General features: G+C 43.2%; 1 protein-coding gene across 1 annotated transcript in view; it reads right to left on the bottom strand.

The window, feature by feature from the left end:
* The window catches only part of adgrv1 (adhesion G protein-coupled receptor V1), a 71,818-nt gene that overhangs the window by 44,265 nt on the left and 6,244 nt on the right, over positions 1–21,309 (bottom strand). The window contains exons 9-57 of the mRNA XM_028413821.1: positions 20,936–21,262; positions 20,546–20,722; positions 20,197–20,420; positions 19,070–19,196; positions 18,627–18,812; positions 18,353–18,533; positions 17,945–18,108; positions 17,725–17,848; positions 17,376–17,636; positions 16,311–16,437; positions 16,010–16,233; positions 15,196–15,930; positions 13,777–14,150; positions 13,030–13,200; positions 12,501–12,681; positions 12,153–12,346; positions 11,948–12,068; positions 11,625–11,709; positions 10,985–11,120; positions 10,531–10,896; positions 10,157–10,400; positions 9,831–10,046; positions 9,523–9,738; positions 9,180–9,424; positions 8,921–9,102; positions 8,330–8,828; positions 7,943–8,252; positions 7,618–7,827; positions 7,038–7,168; positions 6,844–6,943; positions 6,578–6,757; positions 6,331–6,494; positions 6,104–6,191; positions 5,129–5,207; positions 4,907–5,045; positions 4,602–4,743; positions 4,232–4,497; positions 3,969–4,144; positions 3,743–3,870; positions 3,466–3,647; positions 3,220–3,366; positions 3,060–3,140; positions 2,704–2,968; positions 2,145–2,267; positions 1,715–1,937; positions 1,418–1,622; positions 1,139–1,285; positions 772–1,027; positions 129–331 (exon numbers count right to left, since the gene is read on the bottom strand). Of these exons, the coding sequence (XP_028269622.1) occupies positions 129–331; positions 772–1,027; positions 1,139–1,285; positions 1,418–1,622; positions 1,715–1,937; positions 2,145–2,267; positions 2,704–2,968; positions 3,060–3,140; positions 3,220–3,366; positions 3,466–3,647; positions 3,743–3,870; positions 3,969–4,144; positions 4,232–4,497; positions 4,602–4,743; positions 4,907–5,045; positions 5,129–5,207; positions 6,104–6,191; positions 6,331–6,494; positions 6,578–6,757; positions 6,844–6,943; positions 7,038–7,168; positions 7,618–7,827; positions 7,943–8,252; positions 8,330–8,828; positions 8,921–9,102; positions 9,180–9,424; positions 9,523–9,738; positions 9,831–10,046; positions 10,157–10,400; positions 10,531–10,896; positions 10,985–11,120; positions 11,625–11,709; positions 11,948–12,068; positions 12,153–12,346; positions 12,501–12,681; positions 13,030–13,200; positions 13,777–14,150; positions 15,196–15,930; positions 16,010–16,233; positions 16,311–16,437; positions 17,376–17,636; positions 17,725–17,848; positions 17,945–18,108; positions 18,353–18,533; positions 18,627–18,812; positions 19,070–19,196; positions 20,197–20,420; positions 20,546–20,722; positions 20,936–21,262 (10,032 nt within the window). The remainder of the gene's footprint in view (positions 1–128; positions 332–771; positions 1,028–1,138; positions 1,286–1,417; positions 1,623–1,714; positions 1,938–2,144; positions 2,268–2,703; positions 2,969–3,059; positions 3,141–3,219; positions 3,367–3,465; positions 3,648–3,742; positions 3,871–3,968; positions 4,145–4,231; positions 4,498–4,601; positions 4,744–4,906; positions 5,046–5,128; positions 5,208–6,103; positions 6,192–6,330; positions 6,495–6,577; positions 6,758–6,843; positions 6,944–7,037; positions 7,169–7,617; positions 7,828–7,942; positions 8,253–8,329; positions 8,829–8,920; positions 9,103–9,179; positions 9,425–9,522; positions 9,739–9,830; positions 10,047–10,156; positions 10,401–10,530; positions 10,897–10,984; positions 11,121–11,624; positions 11,710–11,947; positions 12,069–12,152; positions 12,347–12,500; positions 12,682–13,029; positions 13,201–13,776; positions 14,151–15,195; positions 15,931–16,009; positions 16,234–16,310; positions 16,438–17,375; positions 17,637–17,724; positions 17,849–17,944; positions 18,109–18,352; positions 18,534–18,626; positions 18,813–19,069; positions 19,197–20,196; positions 20,421–20,545; positions 20,723–20,935; positions 21,263–21,309) is intronic.

The raw sequence follows: 21,309 nt of genomic DNA, 5'->3' as shown, positions 1-21,309 counted from the left end.
TAAATAAACAGAATAAACCAGAGAGCATGACAAATATCTGCATTACCAGGATGAACATTAAGAGATTGGTTTGCATGCCTTTTTGCTCTTTAGTCAAGTAGATCAGAAATGTATTTTTCTGTCCTTACCGGCAAGATAGTGATAGTCACAAGGGCCACAGTAGCACCGTTTATCATAATGATGGAGTTGTCTTTGGCAATGTAGTCCTCTCCTGCAGTAGCTTGGTTGGATGGGGGCTCATATAGGGCGGGCCTTGTTTGGTAATAGACCACCACCTCACCTGAGGACCCCTGCTCCCTTACTATGGAGAGGGTCACATTGACTGGTGTCCCTGCAGGTTAGGAGAAAAATGACTGGATTACATAAACAGCTGTTATTATCACCACAGTGCCAACAGATCAATAAAAACATGTCATGCGGGTAAGCTGAGAGCTTTTGAAAGACTGTGTGAGTATGTTACTCTACTGCTCAGACTTCTCTGACATGGCTGGACTCCAATACACAGCTTAAGACAAATCCTCAATTACTTTACTTCCTGTAAATCACAGCAGATCTTATTTACTGTAAATCACACAGAGTGATTACTGTAAATGATGCCTAAGAAACCACTAGAAAAAAAGAACTGGTCTAGTATTGTGTCAATTTTCAGAAATAACTGGTTTTTAACCACCAATAGGTTGGTAGTAATTTAAACTAACTGCAGTGCACTATGATCCAGTAAAACCCCTCATTTACTGACTAAGCATAATTTCCCTCCACAGTAATTCTTACGCTGTGGTTCCTGTGTTAGTGTAAACTGGGAGTCCAGATGCCATCCGATCACCCCATAGGGAGAACCATTTGGTAAGATGGTGAGCAGAGCCTGTGCCCACTGCTTGTCAATGACTGCAGCCTGTCGTAGGTCTTGAAGCCCCACAGTGGTGACATCCATGAGGGTAATCGTGACGCTCTCTCTCAGCTCTGGAATGCCATCTGCTATCACAGCCAGTGAGATGATGGCGACAGTTTGGCCTTCTGAAAATGTAACCTGTGATGGAAAATGATATTTTACATTGATATATGTGACTTGCATTTCAGTCTGTAATATGCATCTGACAGTGCAGCAACACTTATGACATGAGGGCAAGGTCTCACTCACCACTCCTGAGGTGGGGTAAATATCTGTTAAGCTGCCATTTGCTGCCCAGTGAACAGTCAGCCTGCCAAAGCTTCCCCTTCTCCTCTCCACAGTGAGAGAGATTTGATTATTTTGCTCCAATTCTTCCACCTCCTTAAAAAGAGAATTCTGCAGAGCAGAAGCGACAAATGGAAAAAAATACTTTTTAATAATGCCAATACACAACTTGTGGGAATAAAACAATGACTACTTATCATAATGGACAAATGAACATTATTACCAAAAGGCTTATGTGCTTACCTGAGCAAAGCCGATGACTCCATGGGCATCATCATTGGTTGGGACAATTACTGTCACCTGACCTCCAAATCCAATCTCAGCCCCACCCTTTGGATTCTTCAGCCTGACCTGGAAGTTCTCCTGCACCTCAGGAATGTCATCATCTATGATGTTCACTGCTATTTGCAGCTCGCTGTCACCTGGTGCAAAGTGCAACTCGCCAAAACTAATTGAAAGAGCAAAACACAGCATGCATCACATATAAATATATATGTGTGTGCGTCTGCTTGATAAGACTTATAAACATAATCTGCCTACCTGGGTAGGAAATCAGACTGATTGGAAACGTAGGTAAACTCATAAATGGTGGAGCTATTTTCTTTGGCAGAAGCCAATAGGATCTTTGTGGTGTTGAGTGAAGGGACCATGAGAGAGAGGAAGCTATTGGCAGGAGGGGCCCTCAGGATCATGGTGAAGAGGTTGACATCAGACCTCCAGATGTAAAGAGAGGAACCATTTCTTCCAGCTAAAAGGGCATAAGCTACAAGAAATAGATGTAATTAGGACAAAGTGTCGTGGCTCAGCAATAATTTATGTAGGTCGACGTCAATATTGAAAGAGTTGTGTTAGGATATATCAGTTTTCAGGACACATTCGTGGCTACATTCTGGATGAAGAAAATACTTCAATGAGCTGTCTATTGTTATACTTGAAAGCAAACACATTGGTTATTGACATTTGTGCTTACTTCTTCCAGAATGAGCTGTGAAGGCATGAACAGAGGTGAGGCCCGGGTGAAGAATGGACTGATGGAGCTGCGGTGCAGGCTGTCCTGAGCTCCACTTTAACACGTCACAGGACTGAGGGAGACCTGGGTAAAAAAACATACAGGCACACAAAAACACACACAGGCTTAAGTTCTTTCACGCTAGAATAGCATGTTTATGTAAAGTAACCACTTGCCTAGCTTGACACACCCAAGACTGACAAATTACAACCTCTGGGTCCCTTTGTGGCTCTGCTCTGCTCCATACTGAGGCCTTTTCCATGAAGCCACAACAGGTCTGATCTAAAAAAAACTCACCATTTTTGCAGACTCAGAGGGATTATGCCTCATCAAAATATACAGAGCGTAGTATAAAAATATGACCTGGCTCACAGAGTAAATTCTTAACAGAGACAAGAAGACAGACAGCTTTTTGTCTGTAAAAGACACACATGCCTTTGAATCACGCCTATACATTAGTGGCTGTGCATAGCGTAGATTAAGTGACTACAGATGTAGGCAGCTTTTTAACATAGGTCACCTTCTATAGCAACCAATAGGAGAGTGTCCTCTGTTCTTGTGCTGACCGCCTCCACCTGATTGGCTCTGCCTGTGAGTGGGATAGGCTGGGGACTCTGAAATCTTCCATTGGCCCACAGAAGCAGGAAGCAGCTCTGGTTCTGACTGTCTACACACACCAGCAGGTGGGGAACATCTGCACGAGTGAATGGTTTCACACTAAGGATGTCCTGTTTAAAGTCAAGAGTCTGGAGGAGTGCAAAGGAGCCCCCAGTCCAAACAAAGATCTGTTGAATCAAAGGAAGATAATTAAAAACATTTAAAGATCTTATGTGAGAAAATGAAAGATATGACTAAATGTGGAACAGTTGGCTTCACCTGGCTTGATGCTATTAGATAGTTTTTGCCTTCAATGGAAAAGTGTTTCACATCCAGGCCTTCAACACCGAGGGTTTGTTCCTAAAGTAATCAAACAAATAAAATGAAGATTATACAACAGGACTCCACAACAATTTCAGCAAACATTACGAGAACTTACCCATGTGACATTGAGGTCCCTCTGCAGTTTGAAGATGCTAAGGTTGGCAGCAGGGAAGAAGGGAGGGCCACCGTGTGTAATTCCTATGTAAGTGGAACCATTCACTGCAAATCCAACACATGAACCAGGGTCCTGAACCCTTACAGACTGCAACAGAAAGAACAGAGATGTTAGCACTAAGAAATGACACACTGCCAATCCAGTATACTGTTAGCTAGTTCAGGCACAATGCTGTGGTTAGCCTACCTCTACTGGTACAAAAACACCCTGCCAACGATACAGTGTGGCCAAGGTGTGGGAGGATCCTACAAGCGGTGTCCTATCTAGCTTCACAGCCAGGAATGGAGGCCCATCAGGGAGGGAGCACCAAGCCGAGGTGGGGTTGTCCTCAAAGCTCTGATACACTCCAATGACTGGAAGCTGCCCCTCTGCAAGAAAAAAGCATGACTTTTAAAAAAAAAACAACAAAAGAGAATAGATAAATTAAGGGACACTTAGGAGGTTGGGTTTGTTTTGTTCTCACCAGAGGCAACAGCTGTGTTAGACTGCATCTCCCATTCCACACTGACAGCTGACTCCAGCCCATTACTGCGAGACACGGTGAGGAAGATCGCACGGCCACCTTCTTCAGCAACTAATTGTGTGCTTGTTCTGAGCAAGAACACACAGTAAATAACAATAGGTAAATAAACTATGCATCATATTAATATCACAAAAAAACAGATTATTTTGATGCAACTGATCAAGACCTGTTAAGAGTGGGTACGATTCGGAACAAGCCTGATGGAGCCAAGTTCTCCAAGACGGTGATGAGAATTTGGAGTTGATCGCCCAGCCGTGCACCTCCTGTTGGACTGGAAAGGGCCACTGTGAAGGTTTCATTTCCTTCAGGTTCAGCATCGAGTACTGCCCTGATCTCCAGCATCTGAAATGACACAAAGGAGGCAAAAGACTTATTTCCTCATGCTTTTGTTTGAAATCTGTTTGCTAGTACATATATGACATCCCTCACCTTAAATCTGACCCCATCTTCCAGCACAACAAACCCTTGCGGTGGCATCAAATCCCCGTCTGCTAGGTTGCCGTCAGCATCAGTGATGGTAAACTGAACAGATACTGTGCCAAACGTGCCTTCCTCAGGGTTTCGCACAATATACAGGTGGGCCACACTCTGACTCAGCCCTGAGACAGAGGTGGGCTCTTTCAACAGGAAATGTTTGCTGGTGTTGAAAGAAATGACACCATGTCCATCATCGCTGGCCAAGATTTTCACAGTTGCTATGAGAACAGAAAGACATGGTTAAGGACAATGTTATATACTTACAATATAACACAATATAAATAAAATACATGAGTTGTGATTATGGTAATCTTCTATCTACCAGTGGTACTGGTGCCCAGTTCCAGCCCAGGGGAAGGCTCAGACAGGATGAGCTGGAATCTCTCAGGTCCTTCTGGAATGGCATCATCTATGATCTGCACTTCTACAAACTTATGCCTTTCACCATCAACAAAATGCAGAACCTGGGAGGGGTTTGCACAGAGAATGTTAAGTAATCAGGTCATGGCAGATAGATTTTTGGATTTTTTAAGAGCTTCGAGCTCAAATCCAGCAAAAATTTAAGCAAGTCTTGCTAACTTTGTCTCTGTGGATATATTCAGTCTCAGTCACTGATCTTGTGCGTACCGTTTCACTTGTATTGTAGTCCAGTCCCTGTTGAGCTTCCAGGTTCTGAGCATAAAACAAAAGCGAGACGTTTCCATATGTCCCCTTGTTTCTGTAGGCCACCAGAGTCAATGTCCCTATTGTTTCATTCACTTCAAACCTGGAAAGCAGAACACATTAGCTGAGAAAACACTTACTTATGAGATCAAATTGTGCAAATCAACTTGAGGTATTGATGCTTACATGACGTTTGTCCATTCAATGACACCTCTAATTCCATCATTAGCAGCGATGCTGACTTCAGCCACTAAACCCTGGGTGTCTAGGGAGAGAACCATGTGTACAAAAGTAAATATTCAATGACCTTTAGGCATCGGTTGCCTATAATAACAGCGGTAAACAGTAGCTGTAGGCTGTAACTACAATGCAAGCACCAAGAGCAAGTTGTACAAAGGGGAAACTGTAGAGAATCTAACGTCTGTCATGGCACATTTGAGCGAAGGATTACAGCTAAGAAGTGTCTCCTGTAAGTTGCTTGGGAGGCTGAGCAGCCAATTTTTTTTGGGCGGACTGATTTATGACCCCCTGAATAGTCTTCTCTCATTGAAACTGTGGCCAAGACACTGGGAGGCCAGCTATGGGTTTAGTTTGGCTTTCTTTCTCCTCACCACACTGGGCTACTCGGCTCCCACCAAATCCCCCGGCTTCCTCAATCATGGAAAGCATCAATCTCAACATCCAAGCCACATAATGATTGCTGCCAAAGGAGCGGCCATGTGTTTACAGTGTGTCTCCAGGCAGAGGGTTGATAGTATTCTGGGAACCTCCAAGTGCTGCTCTGCCTGTAGTGTTCTGTCAACTCATCGCTTTCTAAAGTTACTCATTCATAAATTGGACTGCGGTTTGGATTATGCAAAAGCAGTAGCAACAGCTACCAAGCCCTTTCATGGTGCATTTTGACAGTCAGCTACAATGTTGTGCATGTAAAGCACTGGGAATACTATTCCTCAAACTATGCAGCATTTTCGGCAAAGCTGAGCTTTACCTGGCAGCGTGCAATACACAACCTCTACTCATCAAACAGCGCAATTGAAGGAAGAAAAGAAGAAAAGTGATAAAACAAAATTAACAAACAAGCAGACCAAAAATTTGACACTGGCCCAATACAAGAACAACTAAAGGATTAATGAAAGCAGATGCTGATACATTTCTTCATACCTAGTTGTGGAACAGTGGCAAGAGTTGTGATGAGCACTGCTGAAGTGATGTTGACAAGAAAGAACTCCTGCAACTCTGGAATGTCATCCTAATAAAACAAGATGTTTTAAGTCCCACATTGACAAATACCTGCTGAAAAATAAGAGCTTATACTAGCAGAGAATAATGTTGTTGAGCTGTGGAAACATCTTCCACACAGTGATGACAAAGAGACAGATGGTGTTCACCTCTAGTATAGTGACAGGAATGGCCACTGAGGTCTGTCCTTCCTGAAGGATTACAGAACCGCTGCCAGAGATGAAGTCTTTACCCGGGTCAGCGAGGGCACCCTCTACCCGGGACAGGTTTTGTATGGACCCTCTTATAACCTCATAGGTGATGTTTACAGCTCCTGCACATTAAGGCGTAAAATGAGTTTAAAGGTAAAGTATTACAGTTCTTACAAAACAGATTTGAATGTGGATATTGACCGACCTGAGGCTCCAAACTCTCTGTTAACATAGATGTTTATAGTTTGGTCTCGTTCCTCTGTGGTCACCCTGAGAGATGACGGGGCAATAGTCAGCAGGCCATATGGCTGATCACTGGTATCCACAGTGATCACTGCTTCACTGCCTTGAACATCCAGGGCAGCATGGCCTGTCACTACAACACCTGGGTGGGAGCCAGGGAAATATTCACCTGTGAGTTTTTGTGAATTGTTTTTCTCTTTCAGAAAAGACACTGAGATGGCACATTACCAAAAGTTTGTATGTTGGATAAGGAAACGCGGTATTCATCTTTGTTCTCTGGTGTGGCATCTTCAAGCAGCTGCAGAACTATGGTGTCATTTAGTTCTCCCTGAAAGAGACACATGCCAAAAAATGCAGCTTTACATGTATGCATTCCCATAAATATTTTTAACTATGATACCACAGTAAACATTTTTCTTTACCTCAGTGAAGAAAAGTGTGCCTGAGGTCTGGGTGAAGGTCCGGTGTACAAGGGGTCCTTGTATAGTCCAGTCCACAGTGACATTACCCAGACCTGGAGCTGTTCTCAACAGCAATAATGGCAGCCTCTCACCTGTAATATGACAAATAAGCTCAGCAAAGAAAAGTATTCTGTCTTTATTATGTCTTCTTCTACAATCTTTGAGTGAATTTATTACAATCATGGAATAGGAAAACGATGTTATGTGTCAATGTGACTTTTGTTTCAGTACAAACAAACAGAAGCAACTCAAAATCTCTAATTTAAATGAGTCTTCAACCACTCATGCATATATAATTTTGAGATAATGACAGACAACCTCAGGGCCCACCTGTCGCTGCATGCTGCCATTACTATGAGTGCTTTCTCTGACATTCACATTCATATATAATTAGCACACATCTCCAGTGACGGGAGGGTTATGTTGCAGAAGGCTTTCTTGGATGTTTCAAAGTCTTAACTCCTTTTGTTCTGACACATAGCAGCTTGTAACAAATTTCTAATGTGACATTGACAAACTGCTCAGACATACGGCCACCAACCTTCTCTGGCAATGACAGAGCGGGAGGATGGATGAAATCCTACTTTTCCTGCCACATTATCATTAGCCAGTATCACTATGGTTACAGTGTCCGAGCTGGGCAGGATTCGACTTCCTCCTTCTGTATTAACAAGACCAATCATAAGGCTCTCGTTGTCTTCTGGTTCAGTATCATCTCTGATTGCTATCTCTATTGTCTTCTTCAGATCACCTGCGGGCAGAAAAAAACACACATGCCACATTGGTTACATGCAAACACATCTCATCATCACATCATGTGAAAAGCACTGGATGTTTACCAGGAAGTTGTCAAATGCAACACCTACCATCAAAGACCAAAGTGCCTCCAGTTCCAGTGAAGTCAGCATCGGGCGTGGCTTTTCCTCCAACAAATCTCCACTCTACAGTGACTGTACCCAGATTCCCTCCTCTCCTCTCTATTACCAGTGGCACCACAACTTTTGGCTCTTCTCTGACCTCTACATACAGCCTGTCATTTGTGGCGTTGGGACTGAGGCTGTAGATCAAAAAGACACCAAAGGCATCTCCATTCATTGCTATAGTGACAACAGCCTTATCTGGCTGTCCAATGGAAGGAAGGTCCTTCTGTGGGACGGTCAAATTCATCAGTGCTACCTGAAAATAAGACATAACAAAGCAATTTGAGAAAAATGAATACAAAGGGCGACATGCATAACAAGATAAGGCTTTACCTTTAATATCTGGATGGAGAAGCTCTCATCCATTTCAGGAAATTTGTCAGTCAGAATGGGTACCGTGAGGTTGGCAACCCCTGATCCATCATCCATGAAGGCACTTTGGGCAGTGACAGGGGTGTAGTCACTCCCTGCCACAGCTTGGGCACTGAACAAGACAGCAGTTGCAGTGGCGTTTTTTATGTAAGTCATAACCTGAGATTCAGAAGTCAGCTGGTCAGCCCCCGAGGTCACCCATGTGCAGGGCGGTCGGTTCCTGTCTGATGAAAGAGCGAAGGCCTGGCAGGCGCGCTCTCTCAGACATGCAGCAGCGCATGCATTCAGGGGGTCTCTCTGACCGGTGATGTTAACTGTCCTGAGGGGGCCAGTGGTCGGAACGCCTGGTTTTGGAAGGTTATAGTACATCGAGAGGTTCTGGCCATTAGCCTGAGCCAAACCGACAATATCGATCTCAGATGTACTGTACAGGATCTCCAAGCGACCAAAGTGACCACCTCTGGATGAAGACAATGGAGTTGAAACAGGCTTTAATGTAAGGAGAACTACACAAAAATAACTACTGTTTTATAAAACAATAATTAAAAGCACCTTCTGCGGACTGTAATGTTGGCTCTATAAACTCCTTCCAGTGGCTCCTGGATGCGGTAAACAGGCTGTTCAAAGAAGACTGTCCCATACGGGTTGTCATTGGCAGGCACAATTATATTAACAGATGTATCAGCTCCCAGGTTTCCTCCATTACTGGCACTAGTAAGTTCCACCTTAATTATCTAAAAATAAATAAATTGTTAATCTACTGGTATATTTTATAATTCACAAGGACATTTTTTAACCTTTAGTTTCTTACCTCAGTGATTTCAGGTACATCGTCAGCTAAAATCTCCACTCTAAGGGTCTTCATGGTCTCTCCGGGGGCAAATCTCACCTCTCCTGATGTGGGTCTAATGTCACCTACTGCTAGTTGACCATTGACAGTGGCCTTCCACTGAACTGCCACTGTACCAATCGTACCAGCATTGCGAACAATAGGCAATGTGACCTCAATAGAGTTTGATCCTGGCTCTTCAATTGTAACTGGAACAGCTTGGAAGACTAAGGAGGGATACAATAAATGGAAAAGCTTGATAAACGATTAAGAAATAGTCAAAAATAATATGAATAAGAATAAAAAAATATTGAATGCTACTAACCAAAGGCACCAAAAGGGTCATCAGAAGGCAATATGGTGATGATGGCACGTGTGAGCTCCCCCAGGAGAGCTCCTCCAGTAGTTTGGTTGATGAGCTCGATGAGAAAGGTCTCCTCCAACTCAGGGATCACATCATTAATGACATAGACGGGTACAGATTTACTGGACTCTCCTTCTAGGAGGACCACATCAGTGGAAGCTACGCTGTAGTCCTCACCTATAAGAGTGCACACATAGACAGTATGGACACAGCCAGGTCATGGAAATATTGTCACAGACAATTCCATTGGCCAGGTTTTCAGTACTTACTGACTCTGGCGGTCAAAGGCACTGCTCTGAACTTGACGGACACATCTGCAAATATCCCCCCTACACGTGTGACATTTATTATGGGCCCAACGTAGTGTTCAGCTACACTGACAGCAGAAGCAGACAGCTGGAGGACTCCAAATGCATCGTCACTGGCCTCCACTATCACCTGGGCTACAGTGTCACTTCTGGAACCCAGAGAGGGGGAATTGGAAACTGGAAGGAGCAGAGTGAGGGAATTTCATCAGTTTTGTGTGGCTTGGTGGAAATGAACATTGGTGGATGTTAACATCTATTTTTTTACTACATATATATAATTATCTTACTGAGCCTCTCCTGCTCTCCTTTGATGAGCTGAACACTGATTAACTTCACAAACACTGACTCGTCTCTCTCTGGATCCTCATCATCCAGCACTCTGATGGTGATGTTTGCTTCACTCTGATTGGCCAAGAACACAACAGAGTCGAGGAGGGAAACAAAATCCCGCCCCTCAGTGGCTCGGCCCACCCCAGGGGTCCTGTATGGTTCTGGATCAGCCTCATTCAGTGTTCCATATGTGACTCGCACCTAGATTTAAATAAAAAATATCATATATTTGCAGTACATCCACCATACTATATAGACATTCTAGTATACCTAGATAAAAGTCAATAAAAAGCTAACTGTTTTTTTCCTGATCTTTGGACATTGGACACACCTGACCCATCAGACCTCTGTGTCGCAGGATGGTGAGCGAGACAGTTGCATCAGCTTCAGGAAGTCGAACAGATCTCGATACATTAGCGAATACAAAAACACCGTAAGGATCATCGCTTGCGAGGACAGTCAGAGTAGCAGATGTCCTGACACCGAGACGACCATGTGAGACGTTAACCAAGGACACAGTGAAACTCTTGTCCAATTCAGGGATGTCATCCTGGGCCACACGGATGATGATGTTCGCTGTTGTCTGACCTACACCAAAGGTGATGTTCCCAAACCTGCTGAGTAGCTCCCCCTTAGAACTTGGATCAACCTCCCAGAACACAGTTACATTAGAGAGGTCCCCAAAAGACCGATCCACCTGGAACACAACAAAATAAATCACAGTACATAACATAATGGTCACATTCAATCGCGGGACGTTTTCTTGATGTTTGTATAATACTGACCTGCAGGACCACAGAGCTGCGTCCATCCTCAGGCTCTGTGCCATTAACAGACAGGGATTTAGGACTGAACTGAAACACTCCATGGGCATCATCAGAAGCAGCGATGGTCACTGTGATACGTGACCCAACTCCTAAGCTGGCTGCACAGAAAATTTCAGATGCATTTTACTTTCACAAGTTTTGCAACATTATTTATTTTGAATAAATGAGAAGCATCCAGAGAAAATGTAGCACATAATGATCAACTTTTTAATCAATCAGGTGATTCAGACATAGTTACAAGTAAATAAAATTATACTGTGGTTAAGAGCATTGGATTAAAACAGTATTTAAAGGTTAGATGATCGCAATCCAAGCTTGGGACCTTTTCAGACATTAGATATGTAACACTGTTGGCTTCATCAATCCATTAAAGGCTAAAAGGCTGCTGTTTCTGACAGTTTGTATCAACTACTTTCCCATCCAGCCCCACAGAAGGCTGTTTGCCTTTCCCACATCGCTCTCTTTGAGTGCTTCTCACAGGGGGTCACAGTGTAATGTAAATGCCACACACAGTAAAACACACATGTATGCACACACACAGATCTACAGTGTGTATGTATATGGACAAACTAGTTGGGGGAGTAAAGGAAGAAGGAACTTACCATGGTGATGATAGGATGGAGGGAGGAAGTCATAGTCACTTTCCCCACTACCACTCCCTTCACTATGCAGAAACTGATCCACTTAAGGATCACACACGAGGATCACAGAGGTGTCACACCAGGTTAGGATCACACCAGAAGAACAGAGATTGAAGGGAAAATGGGAAGGAGTGTAGGAGCACACAGGGTCACCACACACAAAACACACAAAAACAGTAGCATGGCACACAGAGTCAGTCTAGCTCTACTTAAAAAAACAAAGAACTTCCAATGAAATGCGCTGGAACTCATATATTGTACGGATCATAGGGATTCTTACCTCCACCATCTGGATTGTAGAGCTCCACTCTAAAAATCTTGTCTAGCTCAGGGACAGGATTGTCTACAACTGTCACAGTGATGAACTTTAACCTCTCCCCTGGTAGGAAGTCCAACATGCCCTCTGAGTCCTGCCAGTGAAATATATGTATATGTGTGTCGGTGGTTGTAGTCACCAGTAAGATGAGAAATGTTAAGGGACAAACCTCGTAATCCTCAGGGCTAGATGCTGTGAAGGGGGTTGTCCTGTAGCCTACCATGACCCTTCCCAAAAGGCCTTGGGCCCTGGCCACCGGCAGCCGAATCTGTCCATCTTCCTCATTGACAGTGATGTGGGCAGGTTCCAATGCTGGGACGATCAAACCCTCCTCTGGAGGTCTTGGCTGAAACTGCAGCAGGCCTGCATATGATAGGGTTGTGTGTGTTAATGGGGGTTAGTGAAGAAATAAGGGGGAATAGGGAAAAAATGTCTTTGTTGGAACAGAACTTTATGAATTCAGATTTCTGGATAATTTAGCATAACCATATTGTCTTTTGAGATTGTGGGTGAATACCATATGGATGGTCACTAGCTGTGATAGTGACAGTGTTAACGGAGTTATTGGTGTCAATGCTAGCTCCACTGGTGGGGGTGGAGCCTGGCTTGCCATCACCAGACTCGGCTGAGACCAGGGTTATCTGAAAGGACTCTGCCAACTCTGGTAGGTTGTCGTCCAACACCCACAGGTTCAGTACCTAGCAGAAGGATGGGAGGACACTACTTTCATTTTCCACTCACTGTCCATAAGAAATAATGAGGTTGATTTAGAAGTATAAAATGAAGCAGACACCTGTTGTCAGAAAAATTGCAACAAAACCGCCACTAGGTGGGGCTGGTTATCAAGAAACGTTACAATAGGCTGATCGTAAAAGACAATTGTTATAACTGTAAATAATGCATTTATTTTAAATTCACATGTACAGTCTCCCTGTAATAGTTCATTACTTGCATTCACTTGTACACAGATTGCACTCTGTCTCACTCTGTGTCACTCACGAATTAACTGAAAGGGGCTTTCCTTAGCTCATATGACTCTTACACACCTCAGAACGCTGCCCAGGCATGAAAAGAACTGCTCCGGTTGCATTCACAAAATCCTGGTGGGCTAGTGTGTGACTGTCCTGCTGGGTAACAGTGTAGTTGACATAAACATGGTCCAGGGAACCCCGCATGCGCTCGATCACACAAGAGATAGTGGAGCCCTCATCAGTGGACTACAGGGACACATAGAGGAAAACAATCAATTAACTCACTGGACGACATCATCAACACTAAATACTTGTCAATTACTGTAGTTTATTAGGGTTAATCAAGGTAAATGTCTCAAACTAATTGTAGCACTGCAACAATGTGATTTAGAGGAGCACTTTCACATGCCTCTACATCTTTTTATTCCCAATTGGTCTAGGATATGAAGCCACTTCTCTGGTTCTGATGGAATGCCATCCACAGCTCTGCCACCTGTTGTATTAATGGAAACAACATCTCCCATTTCTAGCGATGGAACTCCTTATCCACTTCTATAGGAATGCCCTGACTGACAGACCTGCTGCTGCTTCACCAGCTGTCACATCACCTGAGATGAGCCCAACATGAGAGCACACCTTAATCGAACTAAAAAGGGAGAGCATGCTGTCCCTGCAGCCAGGCATGGAGGCTGATGAAATATGCAGCAGGACAGGGACCAACAAACCAGTGGGTTTACATTACATGTGTTTCTGTGCATGATGTTCACTGTGTAGGCAGTAGTGAGTGATGAGACCATTCTGTATACAACACTAGGCACTTACATCTGGTATACATGCACCGGTGAATCCAAAGAGCCCATTGGCATTGTCACTCTTCATAACTCGTAAAGCAGCAGTAGGTCTGGGGAAGGGCAGACGGGCTCCACCGCGCACTGCCACCAACTGCAGGTAGAACACCTCCTCCCCTTCCTCCTCATTATCATCCCTGACCTCCACCACAAATGACTTCTGCCTCTCGTCCTGCTGGTACCGGAGGTAACCTGAGATGTTACGCAGGTCTGTTTTTGGAGGCTGAGTGTGGAGCTCGTGAATGTGGCTGCGATTCAGCTTAGTGTGGTACAAGCGAACGTCCTGGAGGAGGCCAGTGTAGCGCTGTTCACCATCAAGATCTGATCCAATGAACATTAAAGCAGGACCTAGAGAAAAATACCCAAAATGCATTGTAAAATATGTTATATAAATTAATTACTGTACTTATTATGTGAAATGACAGAGTTAAATAATATGCAACACAGACATTTTAATGAATGAATGTGGTCCTAGTGTATGATCCAATAATATTTACTATTATATAACAGTTAATATTAATGTTGGGGCTAATTTGGTTGTTTTGGTTGGAATGTATTGTGAACACAAACAGAATCTTGATTAAAGCAACCAAATGCCTGGGCCCAGCTGTCATTATTCATTTATACACTTGCACCTCTTGCTCCTACAGTATCACTTCCTCTGCTTGTACAAAATGGGACAAATGCAGGAAATCTGCCACAGTGAACAAGTACAAAGCACTGACACAAAGCAGTCCTTGCAAGGGGTGAGTAATTGGTAACAGACAATAACATGACATGACTAATGATTTTATACAAATCTACTGTGACTGTAGTTAGCCAAAGAGGCATAGGAATATGTCCCATATGGGAGTGTATATGGTTAAGAAGAGGCTATTGTCCCTATTAATTAGAGAGAATACCAAGAAAAGAAGATGCCGACTGATTCCCTTTCAGCAGTAACAATGTCCAGCAGTGCTGAGGCTAAGTGTTCACTCAAGCATTGCAAAGCACTGAACAATGAGGAAGCAACTGAGAGGTGGGTGCAAGTAAAGGTGTGCATGCATTTATGTGCACTGTGCAGAAACGTTGTAAAAAAGACCCATTTCATCACAACTTTATGTTCAAACTAACTGGTACAAAATCTGTATCATATAATTCTATGTTCATATTTATGAATGGACTGTTGTATGATATGAAGGAAATGACAGCAGAGGTCTAGACACTGAGGTCACCCATAATATCACATGGAAAACCTGCCAAAAAAAAACAAATGCTAAACACAGACAAATAAAAGTATAAGTGTAAAGTAATAGTTATAACCAGAATTTAATAGACTTTCTATTTGCCTAACATCTTAACCAGCTAACTAACCTAATCAAAAAGGTTTAATAGATCTGACAGAGCAGCTCACCGTCACTGATGCCCTCTCCTTTGATGCTCTTCAGACCACCTGGAATAGGATTCCCATCCAAAAAGAACTCAATAATCCCATCATCAACGGTAATGATGACATGTAGCCACGTATTATCCTCCACAAACTTCTCAGCAGTAGCGTGAGCAACTTGGGTGTTGTTTGAACCAATTACTGTATAGTACAGCATCACTGTGACATTAAACTTGTTAGTGTGAACCTTCACTCCATAATACAAGCTACCATTAGTGGTTCCTTTAGACACTATGAACCCATCAGTGTCTGTGCTGGGCACCAGCCAAGCAGAGAAGGTAAAGTTGCCAATGGCAGCAGGCCCATTTTCAGGGGAGATGGTCCCATAAGCTCCTTGGAGCCCAGAGAAAAACCATGTGTCTGTGGCTGAGTGATGTCTTCTAGCATGAGGCCTGAGCTCAACTTTATCTGGAAAGGAAGCTAGAAGGAGGAGGTCATCCATGATAGGAAGGCCCTGTGGGAAGTGTCCAGAAACAATCTCCCAGGCAACACGCACATCACCGAAAGTGCCCTGCCGACGGAGGATGGTGAAGGAAGTGATGTCCGACATATCGTCGTCAGAGAGTACATCTTCAGCTACTTCTTGGTCCAGGTTGTTGTCAGAGATGGCAAAGACACCAAATGGGTCATCATTGAAAGGGATGAGAACCGAGGCATTCAGGGAGGTCTTGGCTAGTCGTCCACCCTCCCCTGGGTAACCACCTAAAAGAAAAAAAAGAAAAAATCATCATATAAATTCCTCTTTTACATTTCCTTCAAATCTGATTTATGCTGAACTCACCTGAGATATTTACCAGCCTGAGGACAAAGAATTCATTGAACTCGGGAAGTTTATCTGAGATGGCCTCAAGGACAATAGGCTTAGTCTCTTCCCCTGTGGTGAAGGTGATGGAGCCATTTGTGTTTGTAAACTCCTGCTTTTCATCCAGAGGAGTCACTGAGTCATTGGCAAACAGCTTCCAAAAGACTGTAACATTACCAAAATGGCCTCTAGCACGTAGTACACTGGGAGAAAAAAACAATAATGTCAGTAACAGACAACATGTCAACTTTTGAGTGTAAAAAAAGATGTTGCTCCTTACTAAAAATTATTCGTCTTTCCTTCTTCAACAGGTTTTTCTATAGGCTCCAAGGAGAAAATCCCATTGGCATCATCGTTGGCCTCAATCACCACTGTAGCTGTGCTTGCTCCATACACAACAGCATCGCCTGTGTGTACATGCACATGATCATGATAGATTAAACCATAAATAAGAAATCTGACGTGGATTGCACTTCCCATATTGTTATTGTCATGCTAAATGTCATGCAATAGGAGGAGGTTGTCTCATTAACATAGCACACCATAACTATGGCAACCAGGCTTAGGAGGAAAAGGCATCTCATTCATGAAAAACAAAAAGACTTCTCTCAAATAAGGATGTAAACTAAGCAAAGTCTCAATAAATCATTTTTAACAAAATTAGAATAATTACAGGCTTATTATTTTTACTAAAATAACATTCTTACAACTAAGAAACCTTTCACAAGCAAATACTTGGTTGCCAGACTACGAGTACACTGCAAGAAGCATGCAAATCAGCTCATGATTAAACAGACAAGGTAAAGAGTGTCAGGGTCTCAGTAGGTGTTTGGTTGACTTCTGACATCAGGGTTATTGACTTTTAACACAATTCATGCTCTGACAATCGCCTGGCATCAACCAGAGGGTAACCCTGACTCTCTACTCTACGTCAGTTGGTTAAAAAAAGAAAGAGGCCAATGGAGTGGCCGGGCTTTGTGTCTTAGAATGTCTAGAGTCTGATAATTAAGGTCCTGTTGGGGCCAACCAGCCTTTTACTCCCATCCATGAAACACAATACTGGGATTAGGAGAGCTTTGAGTGTTATGCAGACCATGCTAAATAACTTGTCCTTTCTATAAATACACAACTGACACAAGAGATAATAAACTGAGGAGAAGGTGTTGTTTTGAGATGAGGCGTACTTGCAAGACTGAACTAGAATAATGTTTAGCATCAAGATGAATGCTGAAATGTTATTATTTTAAGCGATCTGCATCTACATAGGCACAAATCCTCTATGATACATTACAATTCATAGCAAATCTTATATACACTGTTTGATTCAAAAGAAAGTTGTACTTACCTGTGGCATTGTAGAGAACAATGTAAAAAGATTCATCGGTCTCTGGGATGTTGTCATCTTTTACAGCCACAGATATGTTCTTCATCCATTCGCCTACATAATACACCAGCAACGTGTCATTGCTCAGCATGGTGAGGTCGCCAGGTGATGCATTACTATATTCTACTTGATACATCACTGTGGCCACAAAATCTGCACGCCCTGCCCTCAGAACAGTAAAGTTAGCCACACCGCCTTCCTGAATCCGCACCATGACGGGTTCTGAGGGAAAGATTAGAAAAGCAAATAGTTATTGCTATATATAACAATACGATATTAGTAATTTATTCCCAAAGATTAAATTCTTTACCAGAAAAGTAAATGGGGTCATCATTTTTATTAATCCTTAAATTTGCATTGAGCATGATTCCCAGTCTTGCTCCACCTGTAGCATTCAGCAATGTGATGGTGAAGTTCTCCGTGTCCTCTGGGATCTTACATTAAAAACAAAAAACAAAAAAAAAGGAAATTTAAACAAGGGAATATATCTCAACATGGATACATACATTTTCAAGTGGATACATTTTTACCTCATCAGGTACAGAGAAGACAGTAAGGTTTCTCAGGTACTCCCCCTCCTTGAAAGTGATGTTTCCCTGTAGGGGGCTTACATCTCCAGAGAGGGCCGGCTCCAAGACCCAGGAAACTGATACCTCTCCAAAGTGACCCCTGTTCCTCACAACAGGGTACACAGCTGAAGGAGATATAGAACATCATTAGCTATTAAGCTAATGAATGCTTCCTTAATTGTATTGTTGTGTGTATGTGCATTTGTCTTCACATTTTACTGTTACACTATTTGCTACAAGAACAGTGGCTTGCAATTCATACAATTGCAATTCAGACATCTCCAATAGGTCCAATTGCAACTGTTAATGAGACCCCACTTGACATGGTAAAGTATCACTACTATCTCAAGAACTGTTACTTCATAGTACCCTGGTGCGTGGTGTTCCCTTTGCTCTCATTGATGGCCACTGTCAGTCCTGATTGGATGAACTCAATGACACCAAAGGGGTCGTCATTCTTCCGCACTGTGATGTTGACCTCCCTGTAGTTGCCTAGGCGACTGGGTGGAGTGCTGTAGCTACTAAGTACCACAGAGTACGTCTCGTCCAGCTATATGAACACACACAAAAACAAAGATTTAGTCATGTGTAAAACAGATGACGATCATTAATGATTCAAATCTGTTCAAGATTTTTTTCTTACCTCAGGTACTCCATCAGGCCTTGCTACTAGTGCCACCACCACCTCTCTCTCCCCAGGTTTGAACTCTAGGACGCCTGTTGCCCCATAGAATTCAGTGCTGCCTGAAGGTACGACAACATATCGTACCAGCTGTTTCAGAAGTTGCCCCTGGGCTCTGACCACATGTAGTTCCACAGCCTCACCCTCCTAGGTTAAAAAATATCAAACAGAGAGCTGAGAAAATGCTCTTTTCACTTGCAAAAAATACAATTAAATTCAAGTCATTAACTATTGACATGAGGCTTAAATAAACACCCTGGGGCTCTATGGATAAATCACAAATACAAATGAATGTGCCGTACTTGGGACAACAACAAGACACCAAGTGCCTAGTACAGATACTCCAGGGTGAATAGGGTTCATTTATGTAGCTACCACTTAACATTTGTTGAACTTTGACTTACGTTGATAATCCATGGACCTCTAGAGTTTTGGGAGAATTCAAAGACTCCCCCAGGGTCATCGTTCTCCATGATGACAATCTCTCTGCTGGTGAAGCCAGCTTTCAAGATCTGATTCTCAACATTACTCCTGGAACACACACACACAGAAAAATACCAGAAAGGAAATTTGTTTTTAAAAAGTATTAGTTAGTAGGCCTGCACTGTCTTAATTAACTTCATGGAGCAGCAAATTTCAGCAGTCATGGACCTTTGCTTTATTTGAGTGTTGTGAGTATTGCATCCTCAGCAACAATAATAACAATGGCTCAACAGCTCAGCTTTAATCTAAACTCCGTAATGCATTCCTTGCATTGTGTGATGCTCATTCATTATTAACACCATATGCTGAACTCCTGCTGTTTAGACCACTTTTAATAACAATGTCAATCAAGTGCGTGCCTGTGTCTTTATTACTCCACGGGGGTGTGTGTATATGTGTGTATGCTGAGAAAACGGGAGCCAAGCAAGCGTAACACAATGGGCACATCACAAAGACATGACGGAATGAAGCACTCCAAACAAACAGTCACAGCCAAGGCTCTGCATGCATACAAACACGGACATCTTTAAAAGTGTACACAATCAAGCCTGGTTCAATTAGAGCAAAAAAACATCAAGAAGATTTTCTATTTACTCCCAACAATCACCCTCTTTTAGAGTCCCTTTTTTCACACCGTTGTAGATTCGCTCACCCTATCCCAGTCCCCCTCATCCCCATGTTGACCAAAGACCCCAAAAATCCTGAAGTAGGCTCTTCTCTAAAAAACAAAGACCTGATTCACGCCACACAAAAGCCCCAGGTTCACTCCACTCTCCACTTACCCAAAGTACACTATAAAGCGTGCAGTCTCCACCCTGCAGGGGAGGAGTGGGAGGGAGAGAAAGCAGCCGTTCTCATCAGAACACAGACTAACAGAGTCCCCCACCCCTCCTCACCCCCCAAATATACAAGAAACTCTAAGGAGTGCTCACTCAGCCTTTCCACTGCCACTTCCACTGTACCCCATTATATTGTATGAACAGGAGGAAACTGCTACAACAATGAGTGTTGATGAATTTGAACTTTTTCCTTAGTGTAATGTTCTTACCGATCCAGAGTAAGCAGTAAGGTCTCATTGACTTCTGGAATATTGTCAGCCATAATGGTTAGATTGATAGATGCGTCGCTCTGCCCTGACAGAAAGACAACAGAGCCACGCAAAGGCTTCAGGTCATTGGCAGTTACATCCTCACGATTGTCTCCGATTGGTCGAAGACTCCAAAACACTTCAGCCCGCCCGTCTGTCCCATCACGTCGCAAGGGGAGGCTCACCTGCACCGAAGATTATTAGAATTAACTTCTACATGCGCATGTATACTCAGTTACTCAAAGGTTTAAGCCACAGTGGTGATTTAAGATAAAACTGACCAATACATGAAAACAGGAGAGGAACTAACCATACTGGTATTGCTGTCCTCAGGTTCATAAACCACCACTGTAGTGTTATTTGTAAATCCAATCTCCCCGTTAGCAATGTCAGGGGTTACTGTCAAGGTCAGATTTAGAGGTCCCCCAAACCGTGGGCTGTTTGATGGAATAGGGGGATTGATGTCAACCAGCTCCAAAGAATTTAACTGGGGAAAGAAATTAACAAGGTTCAAACATGAACAGTAGTACTGTGTGGAACATGCAGTCAGTTTATTCACTTTTTTTATATTTGTGCTAAATTGGCACATTTAAATGACTTATTTAAAATCTGAATTGCACTGACTTTACCAAAAGCACTTATACAAGCTCTATTTTTATGAAATATGTGAAAACAATTGTGTTGATCGCAGCCTTTTTACCTGTATTAAGAAATGAGCTCCATTCTGCAAAAAGGCGTCATTCCTGATTGGCAGTATGACATGGACGGTCCGCTCACGAGAAAACAGCACATTAACAGACCTGCTAACATTAAGCACCAGATCCCGGGCCAATGCAGGATCTACTGGACCTGCAGGGATATAAAGGGCTGTGAGGGTCAAAGACACGTTCCCCAGCGTACCACCATCTCGTAGGAAATTCAGCGACAGGAAGCGGCCATCGGGCTGGCTCTGGATGCTCTGGCCTTTGGCTGGGTCAAACCGAAAAAGCCCATAGACATCATCACTGTCCTGGATGTAAAACACCATCTGGAAAAAGAGTGGAGGAAGACCAGATGAAGAGTAGGAATGAGATT

Source organism: Parambassis ranga, chromosome 9 (genome assembly GCF_900634625.1).
Source record: "Parambassis ranga chromosome 9, fParRan2.1, whole genome shotgun sequence".
NCBI classification, from domain to species: Eukaryota; Metazoa; Chordata; class Actinopteri; family Ambassidae; genus Parambassis; species Parambassis ranga.
This window is presented reverse-complemented; position numbering and strand designations above follow the sequence as displayed.